The 18,231-nt window shown below is 43.2% G+C and overlaps 1 protein-coding gene across 1 annotated transcript in view; it reads left to right on the top strand.

Moving 5' to 3' along the window:
* LOC104949476 (microtubule-associated serine/threonine-protein kinase 2-like) overlaps positions 1-16,596 on the top strand; it is a 146,967-nt gene extending 130,371 nt beyond the window's left edge. The window contains exons 17-26 of the mRNA XM_010775832.1: positions 727-881; positions 1,165-1,307; positions 1,780-1,944; positions 2,538-2,777; positions 6,684-6,910; positions 7,217-7,339; positions 7,844-7,980; positions 8,065-8,258; positions 8,964-9,496; positions 10,046-16,596. Coding sequence (XP_010774134.1) covers positions 727-881; positions 1,165-1,307; positions 1,780-1,944; positions 2,538-2,777; positions 6,684-6,910; positions 7,217-7,339; positions 7,844-7,980; positions 8,065-8,258; positions 8,964-9,496; positions 10,046-11,611 — 3,483 coding nt within the window. The 3' untranslated portion in view covers positions 11,612-16,596. The remainder of the gene's footprint in view (positions 1-726; positions 882-1,164; positions 1,308-1,779; positions 1,945-2,537; positions 2,778-6,683; positions 6,911-7,216; positions 7,340-7,843; positions 7,981-8,064; positions 8,259-8,963; positions 9,497-10,045) is intronic.
* The last annotated feature ends 1,635 nt before the right edge of the window (positions 16,597-18,231 follow it).

Below are 18,231 nucleotides of genomic sequence, written 5' to 3'. Positions count from 1 at the left end.
TCAAACTATCCACTGAAAGACAGATTGAATTTCAAAATAAAACAAATACATTTACTGTTGAGTGCGACCCATTGAGAAACATGGCTCAAAAACTGAAAGTATTGCATCCAAGCTGGTATGTTATCTGTAAAAATATTTTACGGAAGTTTATGCCATTATACTATTAACAAGCTTTTTTTTTTTTATTCAAATGCAAATTATAGTTTTATGATAACAAATATTATTTATGTTTTAAATTTGCACAAAGTCATGAAATAATGTATTTAATAATGTTTATGTAAGGCTTATATATTTTGTTGTGAAAATTATAATAGCCATAAAGAAGAGTAAGTTAATACAATCAAATAAATTAAACCAATAATAATAATTAAAAGGAAATGTTTAAGAATTGAACAATACATTTAAAAAGTTGATTAAATTCAGAGCAAAATAAATCCACATTTGGATCAGATCCAAATCCAGATGCATATTTTCAGAATTGATTTTGAAGTTTTGAGTGCTTTCTTATTTCTTAACGTTTTTATATTTAAGAGATATATTGGATAGGGACTTAATTTTGTCTCAACATATATTTTATCTAAATAAAACAATATGACATCTTACTCTGTCATTCATATGTGTTCCCAAACATGAGTTGACAGGTTCAATAAGTCTGGCTTTAAAAGCCTATGGTGGGGAATGATAAAAACATGAACTGTCTTAACACACATGTCGTGTTGTGTTCAGGTGTACAGCAGCATGGAGCGTCTGTCCCTGCACGAGGAGAGGAGGACCCCCCCGCCCACCAAACGCAGCCTCAGTGAGGAGGGAGGAGACCGTATGGACAGCCTGAGCGGACTCAAGTCCAGAGATCGATCCTGGCTGGTGGGATCTCCAGAGATGTGAGGCCTCCATAAAACACACCTCATAGAAATAATAATAATAATAATGCTTTTCAGATGGTCTTCTCCTGCGTTTGTCTATTGATTCATCCAAAAAACAAGCTGGGATTTGAGAACTGTTGACTGGAACTACTGTAGATGTGTTATTTTACCTGATACTTACCTGCCAGTGAATTAGAAATGAATATGTTTTATAGTCATAGTAAAAGTGTTCTCTGTTGCTTTGCAGTATGTTAGATGTGTGTTCTCGTTTCTCACATCCTCTCCTAATTTCCCTCCCCAGCCTGCGGAAGCGTCTCTCTGTCTCGGAGTCGTCCCACACAGAAAGCGACTCCAGCCCCCCGCTAACCGTCCGGAGACGCTGCTGCTCCGCCATCATCGAGATGCCTCGCTTCGCCATCTCCTCAGAGGAAGAGGGAGGTCAAGGTACATTCTGACAGCCTGGAAGTCAATCATTGTCAGGAAGAAACTCTTCTTAGTTTCTAAGATAAAAGGGGACAAATTACAAGAAAGAAAGTCAGCTAACAACATTGTTCAAAGCCTTATCACACAAAATAGTTTTCCCTCAACTGTTCTGAATTTAAAATCTCTGAATGTTATTCATTGTAAATGTATGTCCTTTTTCCTTCGTGTTAATTTACAACTTTATTCTTAAAGAATATCCTATTTTTTTCTGATACCTTTAAAAGTCTAATCATGGGAATTCTACGTTTTTTCTCAGAACCCCCCTTTCCTGGCTGCATATTAAACTTGATATACTAACCCACAATTACCCTAATTCAACATCGTAAGAGAAACCCTGAAGTAGACGCCAATAGATTCATATATTTTATGAAAAATAAATATAATGATCTGTAACTCTAATCCTGGATGTGTATCATTGGTTTCTCCGGTGCAGCTGGAAACCGCAAGAGCCCCAGCCTGTTGGGTCTGAGTTCTTTGAGGGGCCCCCGGAGCGAGGAGCTGCCCCTCGCCATCCCAGAGCTCCCAGTGGAGCGAGAGCTGAAACTGGAAGAGTCTCCTACCTCCGCCTCCAGTCAGCTCAGCAAGGCCACGCTCACACGTCAGTACAACACAACAGCAGACCATGACATAGCTACACATGTTGTTTTCAATGTAAAAGTCACTGTTTAGAACTAGCGCAGGGAAGGAATATTCTTTGGGTTCCATTCAAATGAAAAACCTGTTTAATTTGAATGAGGAATAACCATTGATCAAAACTGCAGCTTTACTGGAGCAATCCTTTTTTTTAGTGTGTCTCTAGGTTTTTTAAAGGTATTATAATGTCAATTGAAAAATACATATTTTTACATATTGTTAAGAGTTTTGAATGACATGTTTTTAGGTTCTTATGTTAATTTACTTTTACAATACCATTTATATTCTGACTGCGAAATGTACATACAGTATATTCAACCTCTCTGCCTGTCCTAACTTGACAAATCCACCTAAAACCTTCTGTATGATTTGTCAAAAAATACGTTTTGAATATCTTCTTTGTTAATTTGTAATATCTGTAATCACCCTGATTATGTTAAATAATTTATTCCCTGAACTCTACTCAAATCCAATTGTATTGTGTTAGACCAACATGTGCCATTAAAAACCAACAACCCTTATTCTGACCCTTCTCTCTCCCCTCCTCTCGTCCTGCAGCGGGTAGTTCAGGCGACGTGTTTGATCGTGGTCACAGACGTACCGTCAGTAACGGCGGACCCACTAAAGCTGCGACAGACAGCGACTCTCCGTCCACTCCCAGAGCCATCAGCGACCTGGCGGCGCGCAGGGCTCGCCACCGGCTGCTGTCGGGGGACACGCCCACATCCAGCTCCAGACCGCTCAACAAGGTCATCAAGTCAGCCTCTGCCACCACGCTGTCACTGATGATCCCTGCAGGTCAGTGTGTGGCCGGGAGCAGGGGGGGGGTTAGGGTGCTAGGGTGCTGCTGAATGCTGAGAGCCAGGATCATAGTCAATGTTTTTTCAATTTTAAAGGGAAGGTTGGTTGTTTTCAATGGGGTTGAATGGGGTAGATCAGGGTTCCCCAATTATATTTACCAAAGGGCCAATTTTTTTCAAGCATGACAAGCTAAGGGCCAAAATGTTATGTGTCACTAAAAGTTGTTTTACACTATGTGCAGATGTTACCTCTATTATAATTGTTGTAGTAGTGGCAGTAGTAATTAAACAAACCCTGTGTTGAGAGTAAAGGAAAAATGCATCCTTGAAACAAAATTATACCGAAATCAAACATTTATTAACAATAATAATAAATAAATGCTTTAACGAATACAAATGATTTTGCTGTGGTCTGATGGGGCATAACAATAAAACAAAACAAAAAAACAACAGAGTGAACTCTGATCAAATAGTCAGACAGGTCCACATCCAATTCAGCAAACACTGTAACACACACACACACTGGGAAAGACAGGAAGACAGAGAGAGAGTTTCAGTTAGTTACTTTTATAATGTCGTACCAAAATACACCACATTATTAGTTTTAACATTTTTAAATACGTGTACCAAATAATATCAGGCTGTAAATAACAAATAGTATTGTTTTTTTTTTACTTTATTTTTAATATATTATTTTAATGTTGTATTCAATTTAACCAGTTTGTGGGCTGTTGTTAAAAGCCCTGCATTATTCAAGGTTTTTTCTCTATCATATTAATAATTTGTTTTTAATTACGCTGCGTAGCATTTTATTTAGGAAATGAATGTACATATAAAATATAACTATAAATGGTTATTTTGTCTTAATAATTATTATACCACAATAGAATTGACAAATTGCAAAAATAAATTGATGTTGTTCACTCACCAATCAGTGAGAGAAGTGAGAGCGGCGGGATGAAGCAACCTGTCTGATGTTGGGCTTGTATTCTGTTGTGGCAATCCTGAGGCACTGTCCAAGATGTGCACTGGAGAGTCTGCTCCTGTTCTGGCTTTTGATAGCATTCATTGAAGAAAATCCTGATTCGCTGATGTATGTTGAGGGGAACATTGTGAGTAGGAACATAGCAATAGCTCTGGTGTTTTTGAAACGAGCTTGGGGAACCACGTTGATCCAAAAGTCACACACTGGTGCATCCTTGTGTTGAGCTTTCAGCAACTCAGAGCTTCCCATCTCTAAGACCTCCATCTGAAGAAGCTCCCTCTTCTATGGAAGGCACCGCCCTTTTTGGCCTCTCCAGTCCACTGCCCGTCTGCTGACACAGAGAACGGCTGTCTGAGGAGAGGAGGATGTCACGTGAGATTTTAGGGGAGCTTTCAAATCGCTCCTTGAAGTTTTCTGCCAGTTTGACACAAAATCCTCATTACTGGATCTTCCCGGCATTTCATTCTCCTGCAGTGCTCACGCAGACGTGGAAAGTGCAGCTCCTCCCATGAATATCTCTCTCCAAAGGTGCAGCTTTGACCGAAAAGCTTCAACCGCCTCGTACATCTCAGCAACAGTGTGGTTCTTGCCCTTGCAGCTGCAGTTAAGGTGATTTAGATGAGACATGATGTCACACAAAAAATTGAACATCTGCTATCACCTTGGTGTCAGTTAAAAGCTCAAAAACTCATGGGCTTTTTGCTCTGCAGGCTTGATAGAAAGAAACGACCACCAGTCATCACGCAGGTCGCCACACCTCTCTCCGAACACACGGCCTTGCTCAGCCAGCGAACATCGTTGTGTAGTAAGAGATCCTTGGTTCAGATGACATTTCCTCTAGCAACGATCTAAAAGGCGATGCTGCAGACTAGAGCTCTCAACGCACAAAGTTAACCAGTCTCTTCACAGTATCCATCGTTTCTTTCATTTTTTGACCACAGTTTTGCGCACACACTGATTTTGTGAATGATGCAGTGAATGTCAGAAGCGCGGGTTCAACCGGCGGAAAGCCGGCTTACCTAAGCCTTTTGTGCGTTCCAACCATCGACGGAGCCCGTCAGTTACAACAGGAGACGATTTGACTCACATTCAAACCATCTATTCGAGAAGAACTGTGTCAGCCTCCGTGGAAGATTATTTCCCGGTCGTGTGGACCCGGGCAGAGTAAGCGCAAACACAGCAAGCTCTCCCGAATATCTTCCATCAAAAAAGATCGTACGAAACGAACAGCTGTTCCACAGACGAGAGCAGGCTAAGATCTCAGCCACATGCGTCTGTCATCATATCCTGAATAGACTGCACAACGCTAAAACCTCTACTCTTCTAGGTTGCCGGTGTTAAGCCGACGCGCAACTTGCTTAATAGCTCGACAACCCTTTTTGTGGTTTTCATTCATTGATGAAAACTTCATGAAGCATGTCTATTCGCACACCGCTGAGATAACCAGCATCAGCAAACGGCTGCTCTTGCTCAGTCCAAGCGTCCAGAGACGTGCAATGAGGCAGCTGATGCGCTGTCGGCGCGGTAGATGTTATTCGCATGTGGAGACAGACAGATGTAGGATGCAAGCTGGAATGACCGGTATCTTGAGTGTTGCTTCGGTTAGATTCAGCATCTGGATAGCTAGCACGCAATTTGGGCTGCGATAGAAAGATGAAGTGCAGGGCTTTAGCAGGTCTGATTTAATAACAAGTTTGATTATGCACTACACTATCGGCCATTCAAAAACAACTTAAGCATGTGACGTTGGTCCGGTAAGAAAAACAGAGTACTTCTGTCATCAGCAGCAGTCATTGAACTCAGACGGTCTCCGCCTGGTCTACCCTTCCTCTCCTTAGAGAATTCCATCCTGGGTTTGAGTTATCCACGGCGCCCGTTAGTGACATGTTGGTCAATCGCTGGGCTGGGATGACAGGCGGCTAGCCTGGCGAGCTATTGTTTATATGTGTTTGCCGCTATTCCAAGGTGGTGACGAGTAATTTAGCGCGCGAAGCACGTCGGCATATGCCACGCGATAAGGTCATGGGTCAGGTTTACGAGTGTCGACGGAGGTCAAAATAAAGCGAAACCGCGGACATTTATTTTATGTTTTTATGTTATAACAAGTGAATGCCAGTAGATCAGCGCGGGCCATACATTTGCCTCTCGCGGGCCGGATCTGGCCCGCGGGCCGCTAATTGGGGTTGGCTGGGGTAGATGTTGGTTGCCACACTCCAAGTTCAGAGAAAAAGATAGGAAAAAAGCAAACAGTATTTTGGCCACCTGAAAGAAATTAAAAACATTGATATCGTTCCATTTTATACAATATTTAGAATATTTTTAACACTATCAGACGGTCCCTTTCGACGTTGAATTAATGCTAAAACACTGAGCCAGTGAACATATGGTCCTTTCATTTCATTTCAAACCTTTATTTATCCAGGTGAATCCCATTGAGATCATCGATCTCTTTTTCAAGGGAGACCTCCTTATCTACAGAGTGTTAAATGAACACTCCGGATTTTACTGTGTATCTTTTACACTTCCTTTAAAGCCACCAGAATCAATTGACAAAAACAATAAGTGGTTTACTGCTGCTTTGTTTGGTTATTTGCCTTTAAAACAACAATATCACAAACTAGCTAACTGTTTGAGGCTGAGGTAGACTAGCCTCCCCAGGTTTTTGCAAGGTCAAATCATTTTGTATGGATAAAGGCCTCACACAACCCCACTTCAAATAATGTGAAAAAGCCCTTTAAAGCTCAGATTTCTCTGCACAAAAGATATTAAGAATAAAGCAGCCCTTAAAGACAATAGAAACAGATTTTGGGATAATATTTAAGTGTGATCCTGGCTTGACTAGAAAAAGGAAGATCTAGGATTGTACTTTAAGAACACCACATTTCCACTATATCAAATATCCATTATGTCTGTTCTTAGACCACCACGGAGCCTCTCCATTGGCCAGCCCAATGTCGCCCCACTCGCTGTCATCCAACCCCTCGTCACGTGATTCTTCCCCGAGCCGGGACCTGTCCCCGGCCGTGATCAACCCCAAGCCGGCCATCGTGATCCAAAAAGTGGGCAAGAAGTACGGCTTCACCCTGAGGGCCATCCGGGTGTACATGGGAGACTCCGACATCTACACCGTACACCACATGGTCTGGGTGAGTCCCACAAGGAGACAAAAATGGCGACAACAAATATGGATTCAACCAAAAAAGTATTTATTCAAATTAGCATATACTGTAAAATGACCTTTAAAAGTAAAAGGGAAAGTGTAGAAGATAAACAGTAACTAATATTATATAAGTGTATTGTTGTAAAGATGATCCAGATTAGCTTTAGTCAGTGTGTGTCAGGATGTGGGGATTCTTGTTGTTGACAGAAGATGGCAGTAAACAACAAGCTAAGCCCATAGGTCTTTCCCTGCCTTCTTCCCATTCGTCCTCTGACCATCTCTCTCTGTTCAGCATGTGGAGGAGGGGGGTCCGGCCCACGAGGCAGGGCTGAGGGAGGGAGACCTCATCACCCAGGTCAACGGAGAGGCGGTTCACGGTCTGGTTCACACAGAGGTGGTGGAGCTCATACTGAAGGTACACACAAACTGCATTAAATTAAACTCTATGTTTTATGGAAAACACACAGTATTGATAAACAGACTCAGTGTACACCAAGTTATTTTATTTATCTTGATTTTAGTCTTCTTTTTTTTTTATCAGGACATAAAAATATTGTATTATTTGCTGCTTTTTGTTCAAAACTAATGTTAGTTCAAATAAAAAAAAATTGTTGACATAAAAACATCCATCATGAAATAGTTTTCACTCCTGCCAGAAGTACTGACACTTCGTCATAAAGGTCTTGAATAACAGTAAAACATATTTAACATAATATATTTGTACACTTATGCCTTAATTAAGTTTTGTTTTTATTGATGTTCTTGTTGTTACTCTTTTCCTCATTCTATTACTAACAACATACATTTTGTTTGTAAAGTAAAACATATTACATACACATTTGTTTTATTTAATTCAAATGGACACATTAATCTAAGTAAGACACCTAAATCCAGATCTGTAATGCTCTCCGTCCCTCAGAGCGGTCCTAAAGTGTCCATTGCTGCCACCCCGTTTGAGAACACTTCCATAAAGGTCGGCCCTGCTCGGAAGACGGGTCAAAGGTCCAAGATGGCGAGACGTAACAAGAAGACAAAGACCAAGGAGGGACAGGACAGGTGAGACACACAGCTGTGTTGTATCAGACATCACTTTGTGTGTATTCCAAGCAGGGTCGTTGAGTAAGCTGTTGTGTTTTTCAGTGCCAGCAAGAAGAGGACGTCTCTGTTCAGGAAGATCACCAAGCAGGCGTCTCTGCTGCACACCAGCCGCAGTCTGTCCTCTCTGAACCGCTCCCTGTCCTCAGGGGAGAGCGGCCCCGGCTCGCCCACACACAACCTGTCCCCACGGAGCCCCACACAGGGCTACAGGTCCACGCCAGACTCCGCCCACTCAGGTTAGAAACACTGTTCTGCAATGTTAACATCTATTCAATGGCTTTCAGGGACTGAATGATAAGTCATCTCATATGTGTAAACCTACTTTGTAATAACAGTGATTCTGATGATATTTGACAGTTTGAAGATATTTAGCATTTCTCCCTCATCAAGGGTAAAACAGTGATTCTTACAAAAAAAGAAACATATTCTACATAAATGTACTTGTAAGGATAAAGAGTATAGCTACTTGTAATTATTCTAATTATTGATCAATTATTGGTTTCCTAATCATTATTAATTGTTTTGGTCCATAAAGTTTGAAACAGATTGTTAAAAACCTTAGAAGTTGAGTTTATAGTGATAAGACATGGAAAGAAAATAGCAAATTACGTAATTATGCTTTTTTGTAACATATTTAATGTGTACAATCAAAGCAATGGGAATAACTTGTCTATATATTTAGCTTTAAATATTCAGAATAAATGGAAAAAATGGTTAGGTTGATTTTTTGTAATTATATTGTAAAAACCCCTAACCCCAAGAAATTATCCCTAAAAGTATGTATAATATATTGTAAAAAAAGCTATGTATAATTTATATATAACAATCTCTTATAATTGTATATATCTGTACACTTTATTTTATACCTATATACATTTTTGTATAAAGATACTGCCATCACATCTAAAGTGTATTTATGAATGTATTTCTTGTCCCCTCAGTTGGGGGGAACTCCTCTCAGAGCAGCTCCCCCAGCTCCAGCGTCCCTAACTCCCCAGCGAGCTCCGGCCACATCAGGCCCAGCTCTCTGCACGGCCTCGCCCCCAAACTCCAGCGGCAGTACCGCTCCCCCCGACGCAAGTCCGCCGGCAACATCCCTCTCTCCCCTCTGGCCCGCACTCCCTCACCCACCCCTCAGAGCAGCTCGCCCCAGCGCTCCCCCTCCCCTCTGCCCTGCCACGCTCTGGCCCAGTCTGCGGTGGGTCAGTCGTTCCCCGTGAAGCTCCACTCCTCCCCTCCCCTGGTGAGGCAGATATCCAGGCCTAAGAGCGCAGAGCCTCCACGCTCTCCGCTCCTCAAGAGGGTGCAGTCAGCTGAGAAGCTCGCCTCCTCCCTCGCTAACTCCCCCTCATCTCCCTCTGGCGTGACAGCGGGGGGAGCGTCTGTAACAAGCCGGAAACACAGTCTGGACATCTCACACTCAGAGTTTAAGAAAGAGATTCTGCAGAGGGAACCCAGCCTAACGAGCCTACAGGTAGGACTTCATCACATAAGTTGACAATATATTGATGCCATAATACTGTCTAAAAATGTTAACCTCTATTGATGATGGGATGGCTTTACAAAGATTCTGATACTCTTGCAAAACGCAGTGGTTCTCCAATTTCGATGTATTGGATGAGGGCTATTTCTGCAGGAATGTGCATGACCGGGAAATAAAATGTCTTTTAGATCTACAAAGTTGAATCAATCTGTTTGATTTGGAAACAACACATTAACCCGAGAATAATTTTCAGGCAACAAAGAAAAGTTAAATATTTACAGACAGACACACAACTTTTTCCAAACAAGCAATTCTGTGCAGCTCATTGAAGCGAATTACATTTAAACCTGAAAGAACCTTTTCTGTTTGATGTTCTTCAAAAGGATCCAGCAACAGAGAAATCACCAACGACACAAACTAGTTTGTTATTTTGCCAGAGTGATTGTCATCTTATCAGTGTGTAGCTGCTGACTGAACTACTATATTGAAGGATTTCTACATTTTGTCATATCTTTTTTGTTTCATCCCTCCCCCACCCAGGAGTCAGCCAGCGAGGGTCTGCTGTCCTCTGCCGGACGCGGCGTGGAGAAGGGCAGCCTGCAGAAACACTCCTCCTCATCCAGGAAGTTAGGGCGCCAAGAAGGGGACAGTTCCCTCAGCTCGGTGTCCGGCTCGCTGGGCCTGGCTCCCGGAAAGAGCAAGCTGAAGGACAAACTGTCCGCCATCCGGCAGGACAGAGCCGAGAGGAGAGAATCACTACAGAAGCAAGACGCCATCCATGAGGTCGACTCCTCAGAGGACGAGACGGACGAAGGCTCTGAGGACAGCCAGGACGGACGCAGGGGAACGACCTTTACCCCCCCTCCCCTGCTGAGGCCCACCACTGTGAGGAGCGGGCCTGGAGGCACCCTGCCGTCCCTCTGCCTCTCACCCTGCACCCCTCATGCCACATTCTCCCACACGGGGCCCTCACAGGTAGGCAGGCCGACTCCTTTGCACACACTACCCTCCGTTTCAGAGACGAAGCCTGGACAGTTCGCCTCCCCTCTGGGAATAAAGGACCCCAGGTCTGTCTCATCTGCAGAAGACAGCGTGAGACAAGAGAGGAAGGTTTTTGAGCCAAGTGCAAAACCCATTCAGGGCCCCCTTCCCTTCTCCACCCCAGGCAGTGCATTCATCTCAGTCAACAAGGACACTTTCCTCAAGCCTGCTCCTCCATCGGACCTAAAGACTCCTATGGTGAAGGCTGCACCCTCTGATCCCAAATCAGGGGAGCAAACCCTGGTCAGCACCAGGACCGCAGTCCCCTCTACCACAACAAATACTACCAACTCCCGAAGCACCACAGACTCCAGAGACTCCAGAGACTCCAGACCCACCACCATCAGTACAACAGACAGTTTAACCGCCGACAGCCAAGAGACCCGCCCCTCCTGCTCCTCTCCTGGTATCCCCAAAGAAAAGAAGGAGGCTGACAACCGGAGACTTTGTGCTGCGGCTGCTGCAAGTCTGAGTGTGTCACCCTCGTCCACTTCTGGCTCCAGCTCCTCCGCCAACTCCCCAGTCCCGCCCCCTGAGAGTACCATGGACAAAGTTGTGTCCCAGCTGGCGACAGTAGCTAAGAGTGTTCTAGGTCCTGTCAAACTGAACGCCACTGCTGACAAGAGCCAGAAAGACCAGATACCATCCAGAGGTGGCACCCCAGAAGTCCCACCGTCTAGCCCCTTCTCATTTCCATCCAAAGGGCTACCAACCCCTCAGTCTCCCATCCTTTCAGGGTCCCAATCCAGACAAAAGACTGAGCCAGCTGCCCCCTTGACCACCTCGCAGACCAAACCTTTAACCCAGAAAGACTTTGCAGCCCTGCCGTCTTTGTCATGCAAGGAAGTCCCAGAAAGGCCCGCATCAGGGTCTGAGACCGCTGCTATGTGTCCATCTGCACAGAGGCTGGGCGCAGCAGCCGCTCTGCCTTTCCCAAACGCAGCATCCTCTGCAGCAGCTGAGCCACAGCAGAAGAGGTCCGAGCCCCAGACGGCCTCTGTCAACGCCACCAACGCCGTGTCCGCCTCCTCACAACAAGACAAAGCAATCTGCAAGAAGACGTAGCAGCAGGAACCAAAATAGCAGATCACACAGCTCAGTGCTGGTTCGAGGTTTTAGAACTCACACAATCTGCATGTTTTGGAAGAAAAACATATTGGTAACTTGTCATTAATCTGAGAGGTTCACTTTCAAAATAAAAGAAAGGCGTAGAGAGGGTTGAGGAGCGGAGACAGATGCAGCAGTCCTAGTTTCATTCCAGTGCTCTCGGTGTTCATGTGAGTTATTTTGGTGTCCTGTCCTCTTTGGTTTCTGCTTTCAGACTGAATGGCAATATGAGTTGGCAGGTTTTTTTTCTCTTTCTGCAAACATGTACGGGGCTAGAAATAAAAAGCTCAGTGGTCCATGCACATACAATTTAAAACGTTGACACATCACACACACCTTCCTTGCTCTCGATCTCCTTGTGCTGCCTCATTACTTTTCACCTTGATGTTTGGCAGAGTCTTCACGCATGTTCTACATACAGATCAGGACGTGCCTTACTGAACACACACTTGTTCCCCTCTTCCCTTCCCTTGAAAAAGATTGTATCTCAGCAATAAAGTGCAGCGTATGTTTAGCAATCTGTGCAAATGCATTACATTGTTTTTAATAGTACTTAATCTGCACCGTCAATGTGCACTCAGCACCCAGATAACTAGGCCAAATCAAACTCCACTCTAGATGTAGTCCCTCAGGCTCAGCACTGCAGGCCTGCGGCAGGGAGGTATATCCCCTGAGCACGGGCTCCAGGCGTGGTTATAGGATTGGATTCTTGGGAATGTCAGCCTATTCCTAAACTGTACCACTCTCCTCACTCATCACCCAGCTTTATGTTTAAAGTCTGGATTGATTTAAGTTTTCCTAGATTTTTCAGTTCTTTTTCCAAGTTCTAGCCATTCATCCCTAAGAGCTAGAATAGATTGCATTCCTTCCAAGTTGAAAGCCTCCACTGCCTAGAAATGATAAACATTGTTCCTTTAGTTAAACATGTGACTACTAGCTAAAATGCTATAGCGTTGTGATTCAAATATTACATCTGGTTCCATGTTGGAAAACACCCAGACATGACATGAGCTCTGACATTGACGAAACTCTCTTTAGGGTTTACTCCTAGCTAGCTAGAGTAGCTAACCATCACTTTCATGTGTTGCTAGTGCCAGATAAAAAAGCATTCTAGCTCTAGTTAATGATTTTAGATTTACTAAAAGATTAGCGCTTTGATAAACTATTAGAAAACCCTCATATTTGACAAGCTAATTACTGGAATAAATATCCTTTTTAAAACCCAAGCCTAGCATATTAGCATTAGCACACTTGCCCTCCCTTTAGTTCTTCTATACTGTATATACCACGTTAGCAGGCTTATCAAATGTGTTTTAACTCTGCACTTCAGATTTAGATTGCCCCTTTACACGTGTTTTAGTTCCAAACACACGCATAGAAAGGAAGCCAAGGACTTGAACACTGATTTATTGGTTTTATCGACACTCAGCTGAAGAACCGAAACTGAGCTTGCTTAAATTGACTGAGGTTATTTTAGAAAACATGTTTCGGTTGGACCACCGCCTTTTTATTTCTCGCCCCATCAGCCTCTGAAGGCTGCGGTAGTTTTATTTGGTATCTGGACCAACTTGCTGTGTTTTTTGCCTATAATCCTGTAAAGTCATCAGACTTGACTTTGTATATGTGTGTGAGAGGGAGAGAGCTTTGTTAATTTGTGCATGGTAATCTGTGTGTGTATGTTTATATATACAGATACACATGTGTATAAGAATATTTAAAGTTCTGTTTGCATCTGTTTTATACCCTGAGTGTGTGTCTGCGTGCGTGTGTCTTAGGATCACACCCTGCTACCTGTGTTTGTGGCCGCTCGAGCCCTCTACGTGTCGGGCGTCAGGCTTTGCACAAAACTTTTATCTCATTTGTCAAACGAAAGGCAAGGAATCACTAAAAGGAAAGCCGAAGGAGATTTTTGTCCGCTCACTGCTGTGTGTTGGGTTGGAGCTCAGTACTGCTATCGCTAAAACTAAAGTGCAGTAAGCCTGTTAAAAACAATTTCTCATGTTTGTTATTTCTCGGATATATTATCTTTCATTTAGTCCGTTGTGATCCCGCTCCTGATTCCTACTGTTCCTTTGAAGGCAAGATGTTTTATTTCTTTTTGGTTTATTTGACAGTTTTAAAGAATTCCCATTTCATTGAATGCACACCGAGCCCAACCCCTGGTGTGAGTCCACTTGTGTTGTACATTTGAACGTTTTCTGAAAAGCAGGATGTTCCTGTGAGTTAAAGATGAACTGAACCTCCCTCAGTGTGTTGTGTCACTGTCGGGAGAGAAAGCCGAGCTCACCGGTTTCAGTTTAACTAGACTAGAGCTTTCAGGCTCGCTTTGAAAGACTCTGTTAGAGTCTGACTGTGGCAATCTCTGTAATATGTTTACATGTTCTTGTTTTTGTATCTCAATGTGTTTTTTTTGTGTCAATGGAACTTGTTGCCTGTAGCAATCAATCTCCTCTGACAGGCTAGGATAATTACCAATGACGTGTTTAGGTGACTCCTGACCTGTGAATATGTGGTGTGAGTATTTAGCTGTGTGATGAAGAGGTCACCTGTGATGGAGGGTGTGTAGAAAGGAGAGGATTCAGCGCACACATGTCAAAATCATCTCCGCTCTCGTGCATGTCGCCCCTCTTGTCTCATGGCGGCGCAGAATGGATTTAACAGGTGCGTCTGTAGAGATGATCAGCATTTAGGCTCATGGGAGAGGAAGCAAACTGTTTGACTTGGTAACATCTCAAGATGTATCTGCAGTTCACTCCGGCCCATAAGACGAGACGTTGAGACTAATCATTTTAAAAACTATTTCTGTCCGTTTGGGGCGTCAGATATGAAAAGTCCTGTTGATTAACCGACCACATTGGATGTTATTCACACAACACAAGCTTCTTGCCTCTTAGTGTGGTTTCACCAGGACAATTAGAAGACTATTTCAGAGACAAAAGAGGACAAAGTGAAACAACATCTCAACACATTTGTAGAATCAGTCAGCAGGTTGTAATTGAGAGCGAGCACGGACAGATTAATAAGCACTGACTGAAGTTTTAGAGCATGCAAACACAAGTCTTTGTGTAGATTTGTGCGAGTAACACATCTGGCTGTAAATAATTGGCGGGTTTGGGCATGTACCTGGTACGAGCTTATTAAAGAGCAAAGGTCATTCGGAATATGATACTTTGTGCTTTGTTGCACAAATTCTAAGACTGGTGGCACCCAACATCAGGCTTTTATACTTCTGAATCTGAAACTAAAACTAGAGCTGCAATATTATCAGCAGAACTTGATATGTCCGGGAATTACAAGTAAAGTCTATACAGAAATGCCAAAGATATGATAAAGGTCCTTTTAGAAAGGGTCTCTACACGTTTAGTTTAGTGACCCTTACCAAAAAGAAACAAATATTGACCATTATATTTCAATCAGATCCAAAATCAGTGCCTCGATAAAACCACAATAACTCAGCTTGTTGCTTCATGATTTGTCCCCGTGTGCTCTTGAATCCTGACCAATTAAGACAGCCTGATTAATTCAAACCTGAAATTCGACTCTTGATCAATCATTTTGTCCCTCAATAATCTTTCAGTATGAGTTTTTGTCGGTGCTTTAATCTCCACAGGCTGTCAGAGTTTCAGTTTTACATTCTGATGAAACACCGCTGTCCACTTCATCTGCAGATAATTGGAACCTGAGTGTGTTTGTGTGTAATCACACACACTCCAGTCCTTCTGCTCGCAGCTGGTCGTCCTATTAGTGCTACACAGACAGCTGTCTCACACACACACACACACACACAGATCAATACTTGTGCCATCTAATGCACCGGTGCCAGTTTACCATCTCCTCTAACAGGATAAACACACACACACACATACTTACCCCACAAACACACCTTCTCCCGAGTGTAAAGATGATGGTCTGGCCATCTGCTGGAGAGTGAAGCAAGTGTCAGGTTCCCTGGTGGAGTCATTAATCTCCAGCCCTGAGCCTGTTGACACACACACACACACACGCTGGCCCACTAAAACACTTCCCATCATCCCTCAGGCTCGGCTCGGTTCGGTCCGGTCAGTTCAGCAGTTACACTGTTAGCAGTTTGTTCGGCCTGCAGCCTGTGTGTACCCATCATGCACCTCTGCTGCTCTGCGGCTGAGGCCCACAAACCAGACACTGAGCCTCGTAAGTTCATTTAACGGCCTAGGGGCCAAATTGAATCTGTAATCAGTGTGAAAGTTGGGAATTGAGAGCATGCGCCTGGACATATCTTGTGGTATTATTGACACCAATTAATTTCCATACATATTTGTGAATCCTGTTGAAACAGCTGCAGGAAGCTTTCAAATTAAAAGATAGAAGGTGTGTGCATTCTCTTACATTTATTACAGTTTTAAAACAAGAGATTTTTTTAAGATGTCCCTGCGTGCTTGCAGATATCAAACCATGAATTACAGACTGATGGAAGGATCCGTTTTGTCACTAAGGAGCTTCCGTAAATCTCTCAATCTGAGCGTGTGAATTAACCAGCTCTGTCTGTGAGGCACATAGAGGATTCCAACTAGAGGCTTTGGGTATGACAAGGTACGAGGTGAAGCTACACACACACACACATGTTCAGAACCACGAAACAGCAGATGCAGTGATGTTTCAGTGTGCCGTCTGTTGAGCTCCTATCTGCCTCTGAGGGGTCGTGTGTGAGAAACGTTGACAGACTTGACTCTTGTCGATGAGGGCAGGATTTCCAAGCTGTGTGTTTTTGTGTTTTGTCTTTAAAGAGTAACGAAGAGGAGAAGGAAGATTCATCTGTGCACCGTTAAAGCTTGAGAAGGACATTAAGAGAGAAAAAAAACATTGCTAGAGTAAAACCAGTGCAATATCTTTTAATTTTTTATTGTGGTAAAAGCATGTTGTTGTCAATCTTACCTTACAACAATAATAAAGGTTTTTTTTATGTACGTCTTGATTGTGATTTATGATGTTTTGTCTTTCACTGTGTCTTATAATCACCTTGTATGTGGCACATCCTTTTTAACATCAAGGCACATACAGTGGGGCAAAAAAGTATTTAGTCAGCCACTAATTATGCAAGTTCTCCCACTTAAAAAGATGAGAGAGGCCTGTAATTTTCATCTTAGGTATACCTCAACTATGAGAGACAAAATGAGAAAAACAAAAATCCAGAAAATCACATTGTATTTTGCAAATGATGGTGGAAAATAAGTATTTGGTCAATAACAAAAGTTCATCTCAATACTTTGTTATATACCCTTTGTTGTCAATGACAGAGATCAAATGTTTTCTGTAAGTCTTCACAAGGTTTTCACACACTGTTGCTGGTATTTTGGCCCATTCCTCCATGCAGATCTCCTCTAGAGCAGTGATGTTTTGGGGCTGTCGCTGGGCAACACGGACTTTCAACTCCCTCCAAAGATTTTCTATGGGGTTGAGATCTGGAGACTGGCTAGGCCACTCCAGGACCTTGAAATGCTTCTTACGAAGCCACTCCTTCGTTGCCCGGGCGGTGTGTTTGGGATCATTGTCATGCTGAAAGACCCAGCCACGTTTCATCTTCAATGCCCTTGCTGATGGAAGGAGGTTGTCACTCAAAATCTCACGATACATGGCCCCATTCATTCTTTCCTTTACACGGATCAGTCGTCCTGGTCCCTTTGCAGAACAACAGCCCCAAAGCATGATGTTTCCACCCCCTTGTTTCACAGTAGGTGTTCTTTGGATGCAACTCAGCATTCTTTCTCCTCCAAACACGTCTAGTTGAGTTTTTAACCAAAAAGTTCTATTTTGGTTTCATCTGACCATATGACATTCTCCCAATCCTCTTCTGGATCATCTAAAGCAGGGGTGGGGAACCTCCGGCCCCCGGGCCGTATACGGCCCGCGAGACCATTTGGTACGGCCCTCGAGGTAATTTATAAACAGATGAAAAAAGGAATCTAGATCGCAAAAAAATTAAACAAGCGAGTGCCTGTTTTCCTGGCCAAGGTCAGGGTCCTTGAACACAACACAAGCCTAACGTGTCATCACGTGGTGTGTGCCTCGTCTGACAGGGGTTTAGTGCTGACGGAGAGCCCCACAACGCCGCTCTGGCACTTCATAAATTGCAGTATCCATAAGGAGCCGTACACATGCCGCAGTTTTGCGTGGCTGTGTCTTTAGTTGTAAGCCCAGTGGCGATCTGTTCATCTGTCATACTGATCATACATTCAATAACTTTCTTGTTATTGGGGGCCCTTCTAAACAAAACAACTCAACTCAATTTTCCGTAGTTACGACCACGTGAAACTCTCGGTTAATCCTCCTAGACTATGTAGAGAGTTGTGGGTATACTTTGTCTTGACCATTCCGTCTAGAGAAAAAATATACCTATAAAATGTTTAGTGAGGGCGAAAATTTGACGATAGAACAAAACTTATTGTTGAATAAAAAAAATGAACACCGTATATCGATAAGCACATGGAACAAATGAAATAAAGATGAATAAAAACATATCGATCCAGTATATTCTACACTGGAAATGAGTGACCAATAATCTTCCGCAAGAATATAAGTAATCGGTATTCGATCCGATTGGT

Source organism: Notothenia coriiceps, unplaced genomic scaffold (assembly GCF_000735185.1).
Source record: "Notothenia coriiceps isolate Sejong01 unplaced genomic scaffold, NC01 NC01_scaffold00016290, whole genome shotgun sequence".
NCBI classification, from domain to species: Eukaryota; Metazoa; Chordata; class Actinopteri; order Perciformes; family Nototheniidae; genus Notothenia; species Notothenia coriiceps.
The sequence above is the reverse complement of the archived record's forward strand: the minus strand, read 5'-3'. Positions and strand labels throughout refer to the sequence as shown.